Raw genomic sequence first — 12,158 nt, 5'->3', positions numbered from 1 at the left:
AGGGAGGCAGCGCAGGAGGAAGGGGGTGCGGCTTCTACTCTGCCAGCAACTTCTACTTTGCGCGGCTGCGGGCGGTCGCGTGCACCGTATCTTGAAAGCGATGTGGACATGGCTCCTACCTCTGTATGCGCTGTGCTTTCACTGCTCAGTTTCAGTTAAAGCAATAGACCGCACGAACCTTCGCTCGCTGCTGCTGCCGTGCTTGCTCATGCCAGCATTTCGACAGTGGTTGTCGGCGGTCGAGTGTGATCTATTCATGTTTGCTTGTGCGCGCTGACACATGCTAACATTGTTAATTCAGTTAGGAAGCGAATGTGTCCCAAGTTCATGCCGCCGATCAAACTACTATCCTTACTCCGTATAGCTCTCTACTCATTTGTTATTGCAATTGATGCTTCGCCTTTCGGGCGAAACTGCGACTTTTTTTTTTTCCATGTACTTGAGTCTGTTTATTGCATGAAGGAAAGTGAGGATGTGAAAACACAAGTTTTGTTTGTGGACACATTGTAATTCAATGTTTGTAGGCTTCAGTGTAAAGGTTGCCAGCTGAGTGCATACACTAATGGTAAAAGCACACTTTTGCTAGCACTTTCCGTGGGCAAACTTGCGCAATTAAATTTGAACTGCTGTAACCAACAACTTGAAAAACAGGGAGATTAGCAGATGTGCTCTAGCTGCTTTGCACTAGGGAGAAAAATTGAATGAAAGAAACACAGAATAATGATGTAGAGTTGGGAAGGAGGGGATGCATATGCAAATTGCATAATGGCCATACTAAAGCAATTTGCTCAGTCCTGTGGCATTCAAGAATTCCAATAGAGCTCTGCTTTGCAGCTGCAACATCATGCCGTGGGCCCTTAACAGCATCCATCTACAGTGGCTGCCTGCTGATGTTGGCCGAGATACCATACAATGTCCATTGCCAACCAGGCAACAGTTACAAAAAAAAAAAAAGTGCATGGCCTTGGTGGCTACAATCAGAGCCATGATTGCCAATACTAACACCACAGAAGAAAGACAGATGTGCTCCTTGCCTTCATTGGTCCCAGTGGATGAGAGCCCCAACAGAAGCAGGAACTGACGTTTAAGTTGCTGGTCAGGCTCCCGAATATTTTTGCGTGGTGAGAGCTGATCAGAAAGCTGCTGCTGCTGCTGATGCAGCTGCTCGCTGGATAGTGCTGGTGGTGCCTCCTGATCCACACACTTCAGAAGTGGGGGTGGTGTTGCACACAGTCGCTCCTCTCTCCCATGAAGACGTGTCCAATGCCGAATAAATTGCTCCAGTTGTAGTTCTAAAGAAGAAAGGTGATCAGGAACAACAACACTGCCATAACAAAGCATGTCAGAAGGATGCGAGATCATATCTTGCAATATATGACTGAAACTTACAAAAACTTTTGTCTTCCTTATTTTTACTAGCCTACATGATAATTTGACTCAAAGAAAGGCATTACAAATTTCAATTACAAGAAGAAAACCCTGAAGGCACAAGGGGCAATGCTGCCTATATGCCCATCCAACAGAGAAAAATCTGTAATGACTATAATGTGGAAAATGAAACACATTCCTCATCATTTAACCAAAAATGGTTTCAGAACGACACAAGCAGCTCAATCCCTGCACATAATTTCCAGCACAATAGCCTAAACTTCAACAAAAACAATAGAGCATGCAAAAGTGGGTGACAAGCCATGGTACACAGCAACAGCACAGTCAAAAAAAGAAAAAGGAAAAAAAAAAAAGCAAGAGGTAAAGCCAGCTTAAAATGTGAAAATACACAGTGAACAGATGCACAGCAACAATATCCATAGCGGCAAAAGAAGAGATAGAGAAAGGAGGTTACTAATGCTACAATCCTTCCAGGAACTGGAGAACCATGTATTCTGGCAACACAATTCCATACTTGTACAGTCGAATCTCGATAATTCGAACATGAAGGGGCCCGAAAATTTGTTTGAATTAAAAGAAGTTCGAATTAACGGAAGGACGTATTTTTGAAGTATTCGAGCACCATAGCAAGATAAATGAACAGTGTGAGTCATGAAATTTCGCGGCGCGCAAGCACATAGCGAGTTGCGCCCACGCTGGCCAATGCTCAGTTCCCGATAACGGCAGAAAACAAAACTTCAGGGAGTGAACGGCGCCGACATGGCGACGGGCGCATGCGTGCGGAGACCGTCGAAGGTGAAGGAGGAGGGCGACAGGAAAGCGGATTTGGCCTCGGCAGCTCCGCCACTTCAGTGGCAGTGGCTTCGGTGGCTCCCCTTGCCCTCTCTCTCAGTCAACTCCCTCGCAGCTCCCTCACCTTCGAGTGTCTCTGCCAAGCCAGCTATAATCTGCGTCGAGCCGGCTGTACCGGCGGCCTTGCAGTTTCGTTTTCTGCCGCTATCGGGAAGCGAGCGTTTGCCGGCGTGGATGCTGACGCCGCCGGTCTAACCAGCCCGGCGCCAGCTTAGGCCGCTCTCTGAAGTTTTGTTTTCTGCCATTATCGGGAAGCGAGCGTTTGCCTGCGTGGGCAGTTCGTTGGCCAGACTGGGCCTCCGCCGCTGCATGAAGGGGTCTCTCCTAAGCTTTTGCTCTATGGCGGTGTCGGAGCAATGACGGTCGGAGGCGCTGCCGCATTATTTAGCGCGCTGCTGAGAGCATTGTCGGTCCGCAGTATGTTCGAATTAACCGTCGCAAATGCTTTCGCGTTCGAATTACCTAGCGTTTTCGCCCATTGAAATACACATAACTTTGACGGGACCAGAGCGTCGGTTCGAATAAACCGGCAGTTCGAATTAAGCGTGTTCGAATTAACGAGATTCGACTGTATAATTAAAATTTTAGCACAAAGAAAGAACTAAAGTACAGCGGAACTTTAATTATTTGTCCCTTGTATGAATACTAAAATGGACATATTGTGATGAATAAGCAAGAGCAAAGCTGCCCATGTTTGGGAAGTTTGGCTCTTCCATTGACGTCTATAGCGGAAATGCATTTAAAGGGATACTAAAGAGAAAAATAATTTGAGCTGCAGTAATAAATTACCACGCCACAATACCAAAAAAGCCACTCTTAGTGCAAGAAGACGCTTGGTACGCTAGAAAAGGCACAAAAACAAGACAGGTGGCGATGCCGCATTGAAATTCCCGTACCATCTTGCTGTGACGGCATAAATTTTGACTCTGTTGGCCTAGCTAATTTTTATCGGTAAAAATGGACTACACTGTATTCTAAAAGAGCCAAAGACTGGACTTGGGAAATTTCAAGAATGTTTACAAAACCGCAACAGCCGAAATGTGAAAAAATACTTGGTAATTTGTGACGTCACACTGACGTACCGACCCCTGGGTCCCAAGATAAGAGAATCTGTTTACTTTTCTCTGCAGTGGCAAAGCTACTTCGTATTTCGTGATCTGACGGCTGAAAGGGTAGATAAGTTTCAAATTGTCATCGGGCACCGAAATTCAAAAATGAAACTGACCATAATTTTCTCTTCTAATAATTAACCTATTACTGCGAAATCAACGAAGGTACAGTTCTTTAAGAATACTTTATCAATTTAAACTCATTCGGTGTTTCACATTAATGGATTGCCATGGTACTAAATCCAAAAATTCACTTCATACATTACCTCAACTAGAGACAGCCAAGTCTGGCATTACTTTGCGAGATTATGAAGCCAAGACATGCACAAGATGTCCTTAAGTGGAGACGCATCAATTTGTGCTCCCATAACACGAGCTGTTCCAAGTTCTATAGATGCACTGGTGCTGCACCAACTAGGTAAACAACATCGGCTCTTGAGGGTGCTAATGTTTAATGTGCTTTTTTTTTTTCTTTCTTGTAAACAGTAGGACCTCGATTACATTAATCTCTCTGGACGGTGCAAAGATTTCTATCACCCGAAATTCGTATCACTGAAAAACAAAGAAATCAAGAATTTAAGGGGTCCCGGGACGCAGCAGTAAAATGGCCCGACCAGCTAAAATTTTCAATTTTTTTTTCTCCGCAATCCTAAGACCTTTCTTTATATATATATAATGGTAAAATATTTAGAAGAAATACACAGCAGTATTTGAGAAAATTGCACTTTTTTAGTGTGTTGTCTTTGAAATCGGAAAGAAATCGGGGCTTCAGGAGGTGCTATTGCACAGCTGATTGCACGAGCGCACCTTCCCGTTGACGCAGTGCCGCCATTTAATATCACCATAACACGAGAGATTGAAGATTCAGATAGTCGCAATGCTGTATTTCTTAATGCACAAATAAAATTGACAAAAGCAAGCAGGAAACAGGGAACCTAGCGTCGCAATTTGTGACTCACGTGGGGCACAGGGAGCGCTCTTATTGGCTGACGCGATTTGAATAACTGGCGCGGTTCATTCCCGCACATTATGGCAGCAGCGAGCTGCGCATATCGCATGTTCCGAGGCTGACATTTCAAGATCTGCCTAGTTATCTCGAGTTGCTTTCGGCACTGGGTCTTAGGTGCTGCCTGATGGTAATAAGGACGTGATTTTCCCAAGATAAGAGACTCTGTTTACTTTTCTTTGTGGTGGCAAAGCTACTTTGTATTTTGTGATCTGACGGCTGAAAGGGTAGATAAGTTTCAAACTGTCATCAAGCACCGAAGACGACGGAAGGCATGGAGTAAGCATTCGATTCCATGGCTACCCATGGAATCGAATGCTGCCGCTCCTGCTAATGTGGCAAGACTGGGTCATGTGTGATTGCCTACTCCTGATAAAGTTGCAAGGTGCTTGAAAACAGTTGCATGATACTGACTAAAGCAGCTTAGGGAGGGACGTACTGGGACGGAGGTAGGTCACCATAGCAACAGGAATGAGACGTCACATCTGCATGTGGCGGCTTGATTGGCCGTATCTTCCGCCGCAGTGCGATAAGCAGTTCCCAACATTCAAAATTTAGCACACTGTAAGCTAATGGACTTAGGCCGGGACTTCTGAAAAATTTGTATCATCCTGAAATTTGTATATGAGGCCTGATCATATCACCAAGATTTTACTGTACTATTGAACTAAAATTCTGGAAATGGGAATTGCAGCAATTATACAGAAAAAAAAGAACAAGCCATATAGATCTTCATTTCTGTCCAGACATGCTCGCTGTTTGGGGATTACTAGCAGTAGGCCCAGTAACATTGTACAGAACATTGTGTGCCTATTGATTGCGCCACTGGATGGATGAGCACAAAAGTAGACTTGCGCGAATATTCAACATTTTTGAATATTCAATTGAATATTATGGTATTCGATATGTGCACCAGCTTGAATTTCAGTTTCTCAAGTTTTCAATGTATTTGAAACGAACAAATATATGTATGTTTTTGCGTATTTTAAGTAAATTGCAAATTTTAAGTAGACTAAAACACAAAAGTGATCAAGAGCATGTAAACAAGTTTTCTGTGCAGTTGGAGTTGTAAAAGAATGTTGAACTGACATTTTTGCATGTAAATGTCTGAATAAAGGCAGTTGAAAAATAAACTGACTTCATAGACAAACCTGTTTACATTTTGGCAAGTAAAGAAAAAAATTTTGTTTAGGATTTGTCAACTTGTGTCATGGTTTTATGCAAATCCCACAACAATTAAAACTATTCGACACTATTTACTATTTGCTTCGACTTCACTTCGAACAAAAAAACTTATACAGTCGAATCCTACTACAACAAAATTTCCGCCACAATGAAGATTTTCCTATTCCCCGTCAGCTGCCCATAGAAAGTAATACAAAAAAAGTCCCTTCATAACGAAGGCGTTTTATTTGGTATTTCCGCTTCAACGAACTTTGTGAGAACGAAACTGGCACTGAATTGAAATTGTAACTGCTGAGTAGTCAAATTAGAAGGCCCTTCCAAAGTTGTGGCGGTCGTATGTCCACTTGAACGAGGTTTTTGCGAATGAAATCAAATTCAAAGTAGCGATTTAAGCCACTGCAGTCCATAGCCATGCGTGGTCATCAGGCGCCTGCACGAGACTGCAGGGGATCACCGCAATCGCTGCCGTTTTCTGTGGCCTGTGTCCGGTCGAAATGGCTACGCCAACGAATACGCGTAAATTTCGCTCTCTCGAGGAGAAGGCACATATGATCGCCGAGGCAGAAAGCGAAAGGAAAAAATCTCGCAGGTTCGCCCAAAAGGCGAAGCATCGATTGCGATAGCAGATTATAGGCAGCTATACGAACTAAGGATAGTAGTTTTATTGGCCGTATAAACTGGTAAAAATTCGCTAACTAAATTACCGAGCACGGTGTCACGCGCGCACAGGTAAACATGAACACATCTCACTCGATGACCGTGGGTATCAGCACGCTGGAGAAGGCGCGGCAATAGCAGCGAGCGAATTGACCTCCGTGCCATCTCTCGCTTCAGCGCGAGCTAAACGTTGAAAGCACAGCGCACACGACTCTACTGGCACTAGTTGCACTTTGCCCACACACACATTGCTTTGAAGATGAGGCCTGCGTTGGTGCTCACTTTGTGCACGTCGCAGATTGCTTTCAAGATAGCGCTCGAGCGGCCGCGCCGCAGCCACTGCTGTCATCAAGACGCAAACGTCTCGTCGTCTCGGGAAAATGACAATCCGTTAGACACACTGACTCCGGCGACTGCTTTGAAAGTAATGGATCCTTTTCAGCTCATTAGAAAAGTTATCAGAACTCACGACTATGGTGGCTACCACGACAATTACATTGCAATGGCTCTTTTAACGGACTGTGAGACTCGCGTAACGCCTTTGCTTACCGTGAAGCGTAAGAAATCCAGGCTGACTGACTTCTCGAAATAAAACTTCCGGTAAGCGCAAGCTTGCCGACTTTGTCATAAATATGCAGTGAAATTGTGATAATTCAAACGCTTCATTGCGACGGTACAGTGTACTAGAGACGGTGCATGTGCCGCAAAATGAGTGTTTAGCGATCGGCCGGGCACCCCTGGTTAGGTGTCGGCCACAATGTACGAAAAATGCTGTAACAGCGGCGCGAAATGCATTCTCTCGTGAAGTTGACACTTTATCGACCGCCTTCGGTGCGTCGCAACCTTTGTCCCCATGCCATCACAAAGATTTCCCGGTTGATAGTTTCGGTTTCGTTCGCGGCTTTGCCGTTTGGCGTAGGTACAGTATAGACCACTTATAACGTAACCGCTTATAGTGCAGGACCGGATATAGTACGGTCTTTTCAGACTCCCGTTAATTTTCTCATAGCACTCCATGTATATGCATACCACTTACAGTGCAGCCATGTGAGACGAAATGCTGGTTATAATTCGGTTTCCGCGGAAAAATCTCGCCGACAAAGGCGGTAGCAACAAGCACACTTCTCAATGAGGTGCGCCCACTGATGGGAGAGGAGATCAACGAGGGCAATGCGGAGGAGGAACATGAGACATGGAGCATGAGTCCAAGGGCGATAAAATCGTCACCGCGCGCCGTGGGGAACGCGTGCCTTCACAGAGAGCGAACGCACAGCGGAGAGCAAACGCGACTTCCATCGCGCGAAAGAGGCCGTGGGGGTATGGGAGGGGGGGGGGGGGGGCGACGCTGTGCTGCGGCACCAAATGCGTATCTTGCAACCGGGCGTAAGGGGAACTGGCGATCCAATCTCCCACGCGAAAGAGCAAAGCGGGAAGGCAGCACGGGGGGCGGGGATGGCGGCTTCAACTCTGCCAACAAATGCGTTCACGCCTGTGCCGGCTATCGGTGTTGTCGTGCGCACCATATCTTAAAAGTGATCTCCACACGGCTCTGACCTTTGTATGCGCTGTGCTTACGCCGCTCAGTTTCCATTGAAGCGATAGACTGCACGAACCTTCGCTCGCTGCGGCAGCCGCGTTTCCCCAAGCGTGCGTTTTGACAGTGGTTGTTTACGGTCATCGAGTCTATTCATGTTTCCTTGTGCGCGGTGACACCACGCTTGTTAATTCATTTAGTAAGCGAATGTGTCAAGTTTAAGCAGCCGATAAAACTACTATCCCTACTCCTTATAGCTCTCTATTAATTTGCTATTGCAATTGATGCTTCGCCTTTCGGGCAAAACAGGCATTTTTTTTTAAATTATTACTTTGTATGCTTCATGCGAAGATTATGGGTACTTGGACATTAACCTTTCAACGTTCGTAAATTGAAACGGATGCAAAACTTCCATCCCAGTCGCACGCTTCGATTCTCGGATACCCGCGGCTGCTTGGTCTACATGTTTTGCATACGTGCAGGGCTTGAAAATTGTTGTTTTGGTTATAGTGCGGTACCTCTTATAGTGCAGATATTCACGACTCCGGCGACTTACGTTATAAGCGGTCTACACTGTATATACATACAAATTTCGCATCAACGAAGTTCAGCCACAAGAAATTTTTTCGTGTGTCCCGTGAATTTTGTTGTAGCGGGACTAGACTGTATTCACACAAGCCTAGCAACAAAAGGTGTGCGGAGCAGATTATATGCAGAAAACAATGAATGGGACACAGCATTTAGATTTCTGATTCATGCTTCTGTGTGCAAGGTACTGCCATCATCACACCTCTCACAGTGAAGCATGTGCTGAATGCTGGCCAGCACATTTGTGCACACTTGTACATGCACTCAATTGCCCCTCAAAGCTTCATAGTTTCCAAGCCACAGATGCAATAATTTTCAAAGCTGCAGTCTACTAAAACTCTAAATCATCGGAGATAGGTGGAGGCTTCAGTTAGCAGCTACAGTTACATAATTTTGTCCCAAATTATTGATGTGCCGTGCAATCCCATCAGAATCCTATAGTATAGCTAAGCTTGAATGCAACTCGAGCTCTCAGCACCACTATTGCAATCACATTTACCCAAGTCGTAAAACTCCCGGGATATGCAATACCTATCTTTGCACAGACCCTTGCAATTCGCCTAATCAAGGGACTCCGCCTCAGCAATTCACAATAAAACGAAAGTCTACATTAAGGATATCAATCAATTCACTTTACAATGACCCATCAGAAACACTGTTAAGCCTGTTTCACATGCAATCGAAAACGCTCGCGATTCCTGCTGCAGCGGCGCAGAAACCTGTTTCGAGCGGCGGCGGCGGCAGTAGCGGCGAGGTTCGGGCAAGTTAGAATTTCATGGCGGCGGCAGCACTGGTTTCGAACCTTAGGTAAAACAAGTTGAGCAGCATGAATTGCAGCTTACAACAATCTGTCTTCATTTAATTTGATCTTACCTCTTTTCTTCTGGTGACTTGTGAGCTCAAAATTCTTAAGAAATTGTAATTTCTGGAAATAAAGGAAAAGCAAAAGAACTTCAGTCGCATTGCTAAACAGCGGTAAGTCATTAAAAAAGAAATGCAAGGACTGGATTGTGCACAAACAGTTCAAACTACACCAAGATCCATGTAGTACAGACTTGATACACAATAGAATGTATGCCAATGCAAAGAAACATCATTTCAGCCTGTCTGTAATATTACATTACCATTTATGAAATATCTGGTCAAGGAGACGTAGATGTGAACAGCCACGTTGGTGGTGCCATCTTGTGGTGTAGACAGGACACAGAGGTATTATTGCAATGATCAATTATAATCAGCTTAGTTTCTGGTGTAAAGCACTGGCAGCAACATAACCATTAAGATGCAGTGCTTTTATCGTTTTCCTTTGATGAGAACAACCCATGACACAAACAACCATTTCGACTTGCATACAAAAGCAGATACAGAAAAAGCACTCAGGTTCAATAATCAGGGTGTCTAGGAAATCTCCTTTAACTAATACCCTGGCTTTTCCAGGTTTTCCATGACTTTTGCAATGAAAAACACAATGCCTATGCGTACACTAAAATTTGTATTCAGTGTAACATATCAAATCTTATTTCGTTTAATAGCAGCCCCAGGCCTTAAAAAAAAAAAAAAAATCTGTGTGGTGATGCTTTATTTTGACAAAAAAAAAAAAAAAGTGAACTGTGTAGATCAAGTTTCTTTTTTTTTGATGTAAATACCTTTCTGCATTTCATAGTAACCTAGAACTTGTGGCCAATAAGTGAGAATGTTTTAATGCAAGCTGTTCTCTATGAAGGGCTATGGCAGCAATAGCACAAAAAAATCTTGAGAAAAGTTATGTCAGAGAGTTATCCCCTTATCGAGAAATGCAACTTAACTTCAAGCCCATTCTTGGAGAAAATAACGCCTGACGTGAACGCTTTGAGAGGAGCGCAATGAGTGTCTTGGGCATGTTCACTCCAGGCATCATCCAGATCAAGTCAAGCATGGGCGTCATTTAAGTGGAGATGCATTTCTGAGTAAGGGGGTAAGTGCAGTGTTCTGTGCATCAGCAACTTTACTACACTTTGTGTATATTGCTGCGTTTTGCTTTACTACTTCACAGCAGTCCGAAGTAACTGCTAAGAATCATTTGCCATGCCTCCTTGGCCCCGTCCTCGAACCCAAACACAGCCACAATATACCTGACACAGAAGACTATAATTTTTATTTTATTTTTTAAATATCCACTAGGCACTGCACACACTTTTACGAAAGCCCTGATAAAAAAAAAACAAAAAACTTCAGAACTGCTTCTTGCTCACAGGACTTCGCACACATAGAAAGCTGCTATTTACTATTTAATATTCCTCCAAATAATAAAAGGGATGGCTGTTCTCAATTTCTAAGATGTTTGAAATCATGTGTGGTGTGTTAAGAACAAATACAAAAACATGGAAGTGTCTCTCACTTTAGGGTTGAGATCAAGACACAACGGGGGACCTGACCAAATGATGGGCTTCTGCAGAGTGATCTCCCAGTCATCATCTGAAAAAAAAAAGAAAAAGCATGAACTTTTCATCATAGCCTTTCAGACAAAACCACCAAGAGATGCTGCACTCATTAACATAAAGCATGGAAAGTTAGAGAAGTCATAATTAACTACCATAAGAACCTTCTACATCAAATCTGAAAATTCAACCTGAGGAAACCACCTGTTTTCTACTGGTCACATCAAGTACATAGCACATTTGTAAATAGTGCTAGAGAACCCTCAATATAACAAAGTTCGTAGGAGTTCTTGTGGAAAAAATTCAATGGTTTTCAAAACTTTCAAGGCTGTGACGAAATATTTTCGAGGCTTAGATCACCACCAATGCATGGTAGCTTGCAAACACTGTTTTCACAGCACTGTTTGAAACCCAAATGAGCAAACAATTTTTTATTGCACACGGAACAGAAAAGTTCTCGCTAATCCTTTTTCCCACAAGTACAGTAGCTTAACATAAACCACCACCAGCTACCACAACCTAGATGGTTTCCTACCTCAAAGATGCTAATCACATTAGACTGGCTTCACTCTCTGCTTGTAAAACCTCGTAGATAAATACAGAAATATAATCCAGTAAGCTTAGCCAAAAGTAAACTTCAAGAATTTTTAAGCAATCTATGAAATGTGAGCTTTCAAGGCACTGAAAAGTAATTTTACATTCAATGGTTTTTTTAATTGTCTTTCAATGGTTTCAAGGCCATTACAAAACCCTGGTACAATCAGTAACCTTACAGTGCCAGAAACGAGCACGAGTTGCGCAAATACTATGCTATCAATTTCAAATGCCAGCAACCAGATGTGCTCATCCTTTCTATTTTAATAGTGCAGCAGGTTCCTTTTTAGGTATTTGAATTGAATTATAGGGTTTTACGTGCCAAAACCACGATCCGATTATGAGGCACGCCGTAGTAGGGGACTCCGGAAATTTGGACCACTTGGGGTTCTTTAACGTGCACCTAAATCTAAGTACACGGGTGTTTTCGCATTTCGCCCCCATCAAAATGCGGCCGCCGTGGCCGGGATTCGATCCCGCAACCTCGTGCTCTGCAGCCCAACACCATAGCCACTGAGCAACCACGGCGGGTTTTTAGGTATTTAAGGGGCCGCAGGCCAATACATTTAGGAAATATGTTCCAGAACAGTAGTTTCTTGCATTCATGTAGCGATAAAGGGTTTAAAATAAGTGTTCTCCAGTAGTAGGTTGCCACAGTCATGTTCTGTTTAGTTTCCCATTTCTCGTAAAAGGAAAAGAAAAAGAAGAAACCATGATTTGCTCAGACAGAAATATACATATGAACTTCATTATAACAAAGTTGTATCCAACATGAAAATATCTTCATTATTTTATCAGCCATTGATAAGCATTCATATTATCAAAAA

At 43.6% G+C, this 12,158-nt stretch overlaps 1 protein-coding gene across 3 annotated transcripts in view; it reads right to left on the bottom strand.

The window, feature by feature from the left end:
- The window catches only part of LOC119433248 (genetic suppressor element 1), a 174,613-nt gene that overhangs the window by 30,424 nt on the left and 132,031 nt on the right, over positions 1-12,158 (bottom strand). For all 3 annotated transcript variants that reach the window (XM_049671327.1, XM_037700395.2, XM_049671336.1), the window contains 3 exons: positions 10,698-10,774; positions 9,194-9,245; positions 1,035-1,292 (listed from right to left, as the gene is read on the bottom strand). In XM_049671327.1, the coding sequence (XP_049527284.1) occupies positions 1,035-1,292; positions 9,194-9,245; positions 10,698-10,774 (387 nt within the window). The remainder of the gene's footprint in view (positions 1-1,034; positions 1,293-9,193; positions 9,246-10,697; positions 10,775-12,158) is intronic.

The sequence above is a fragment of the Dermacentor silvarum genome, chromosome 1 (assembly GCF_013339745.2).
Source record: "Dermacentor silvarum isolate Dsil-2018 chromosome 1, BIME_Dsil_1.4, whole genome shotgun sequence".
NCBI lineage: Eukaryota > Metazoa > Arthropoda > Arachnida > Ixodida > Ixodidae > Dermacentor > Dermacentor silvarum.
This window is presented reverse-complemented; position numbering and strand designations above follow the sequence as displayed.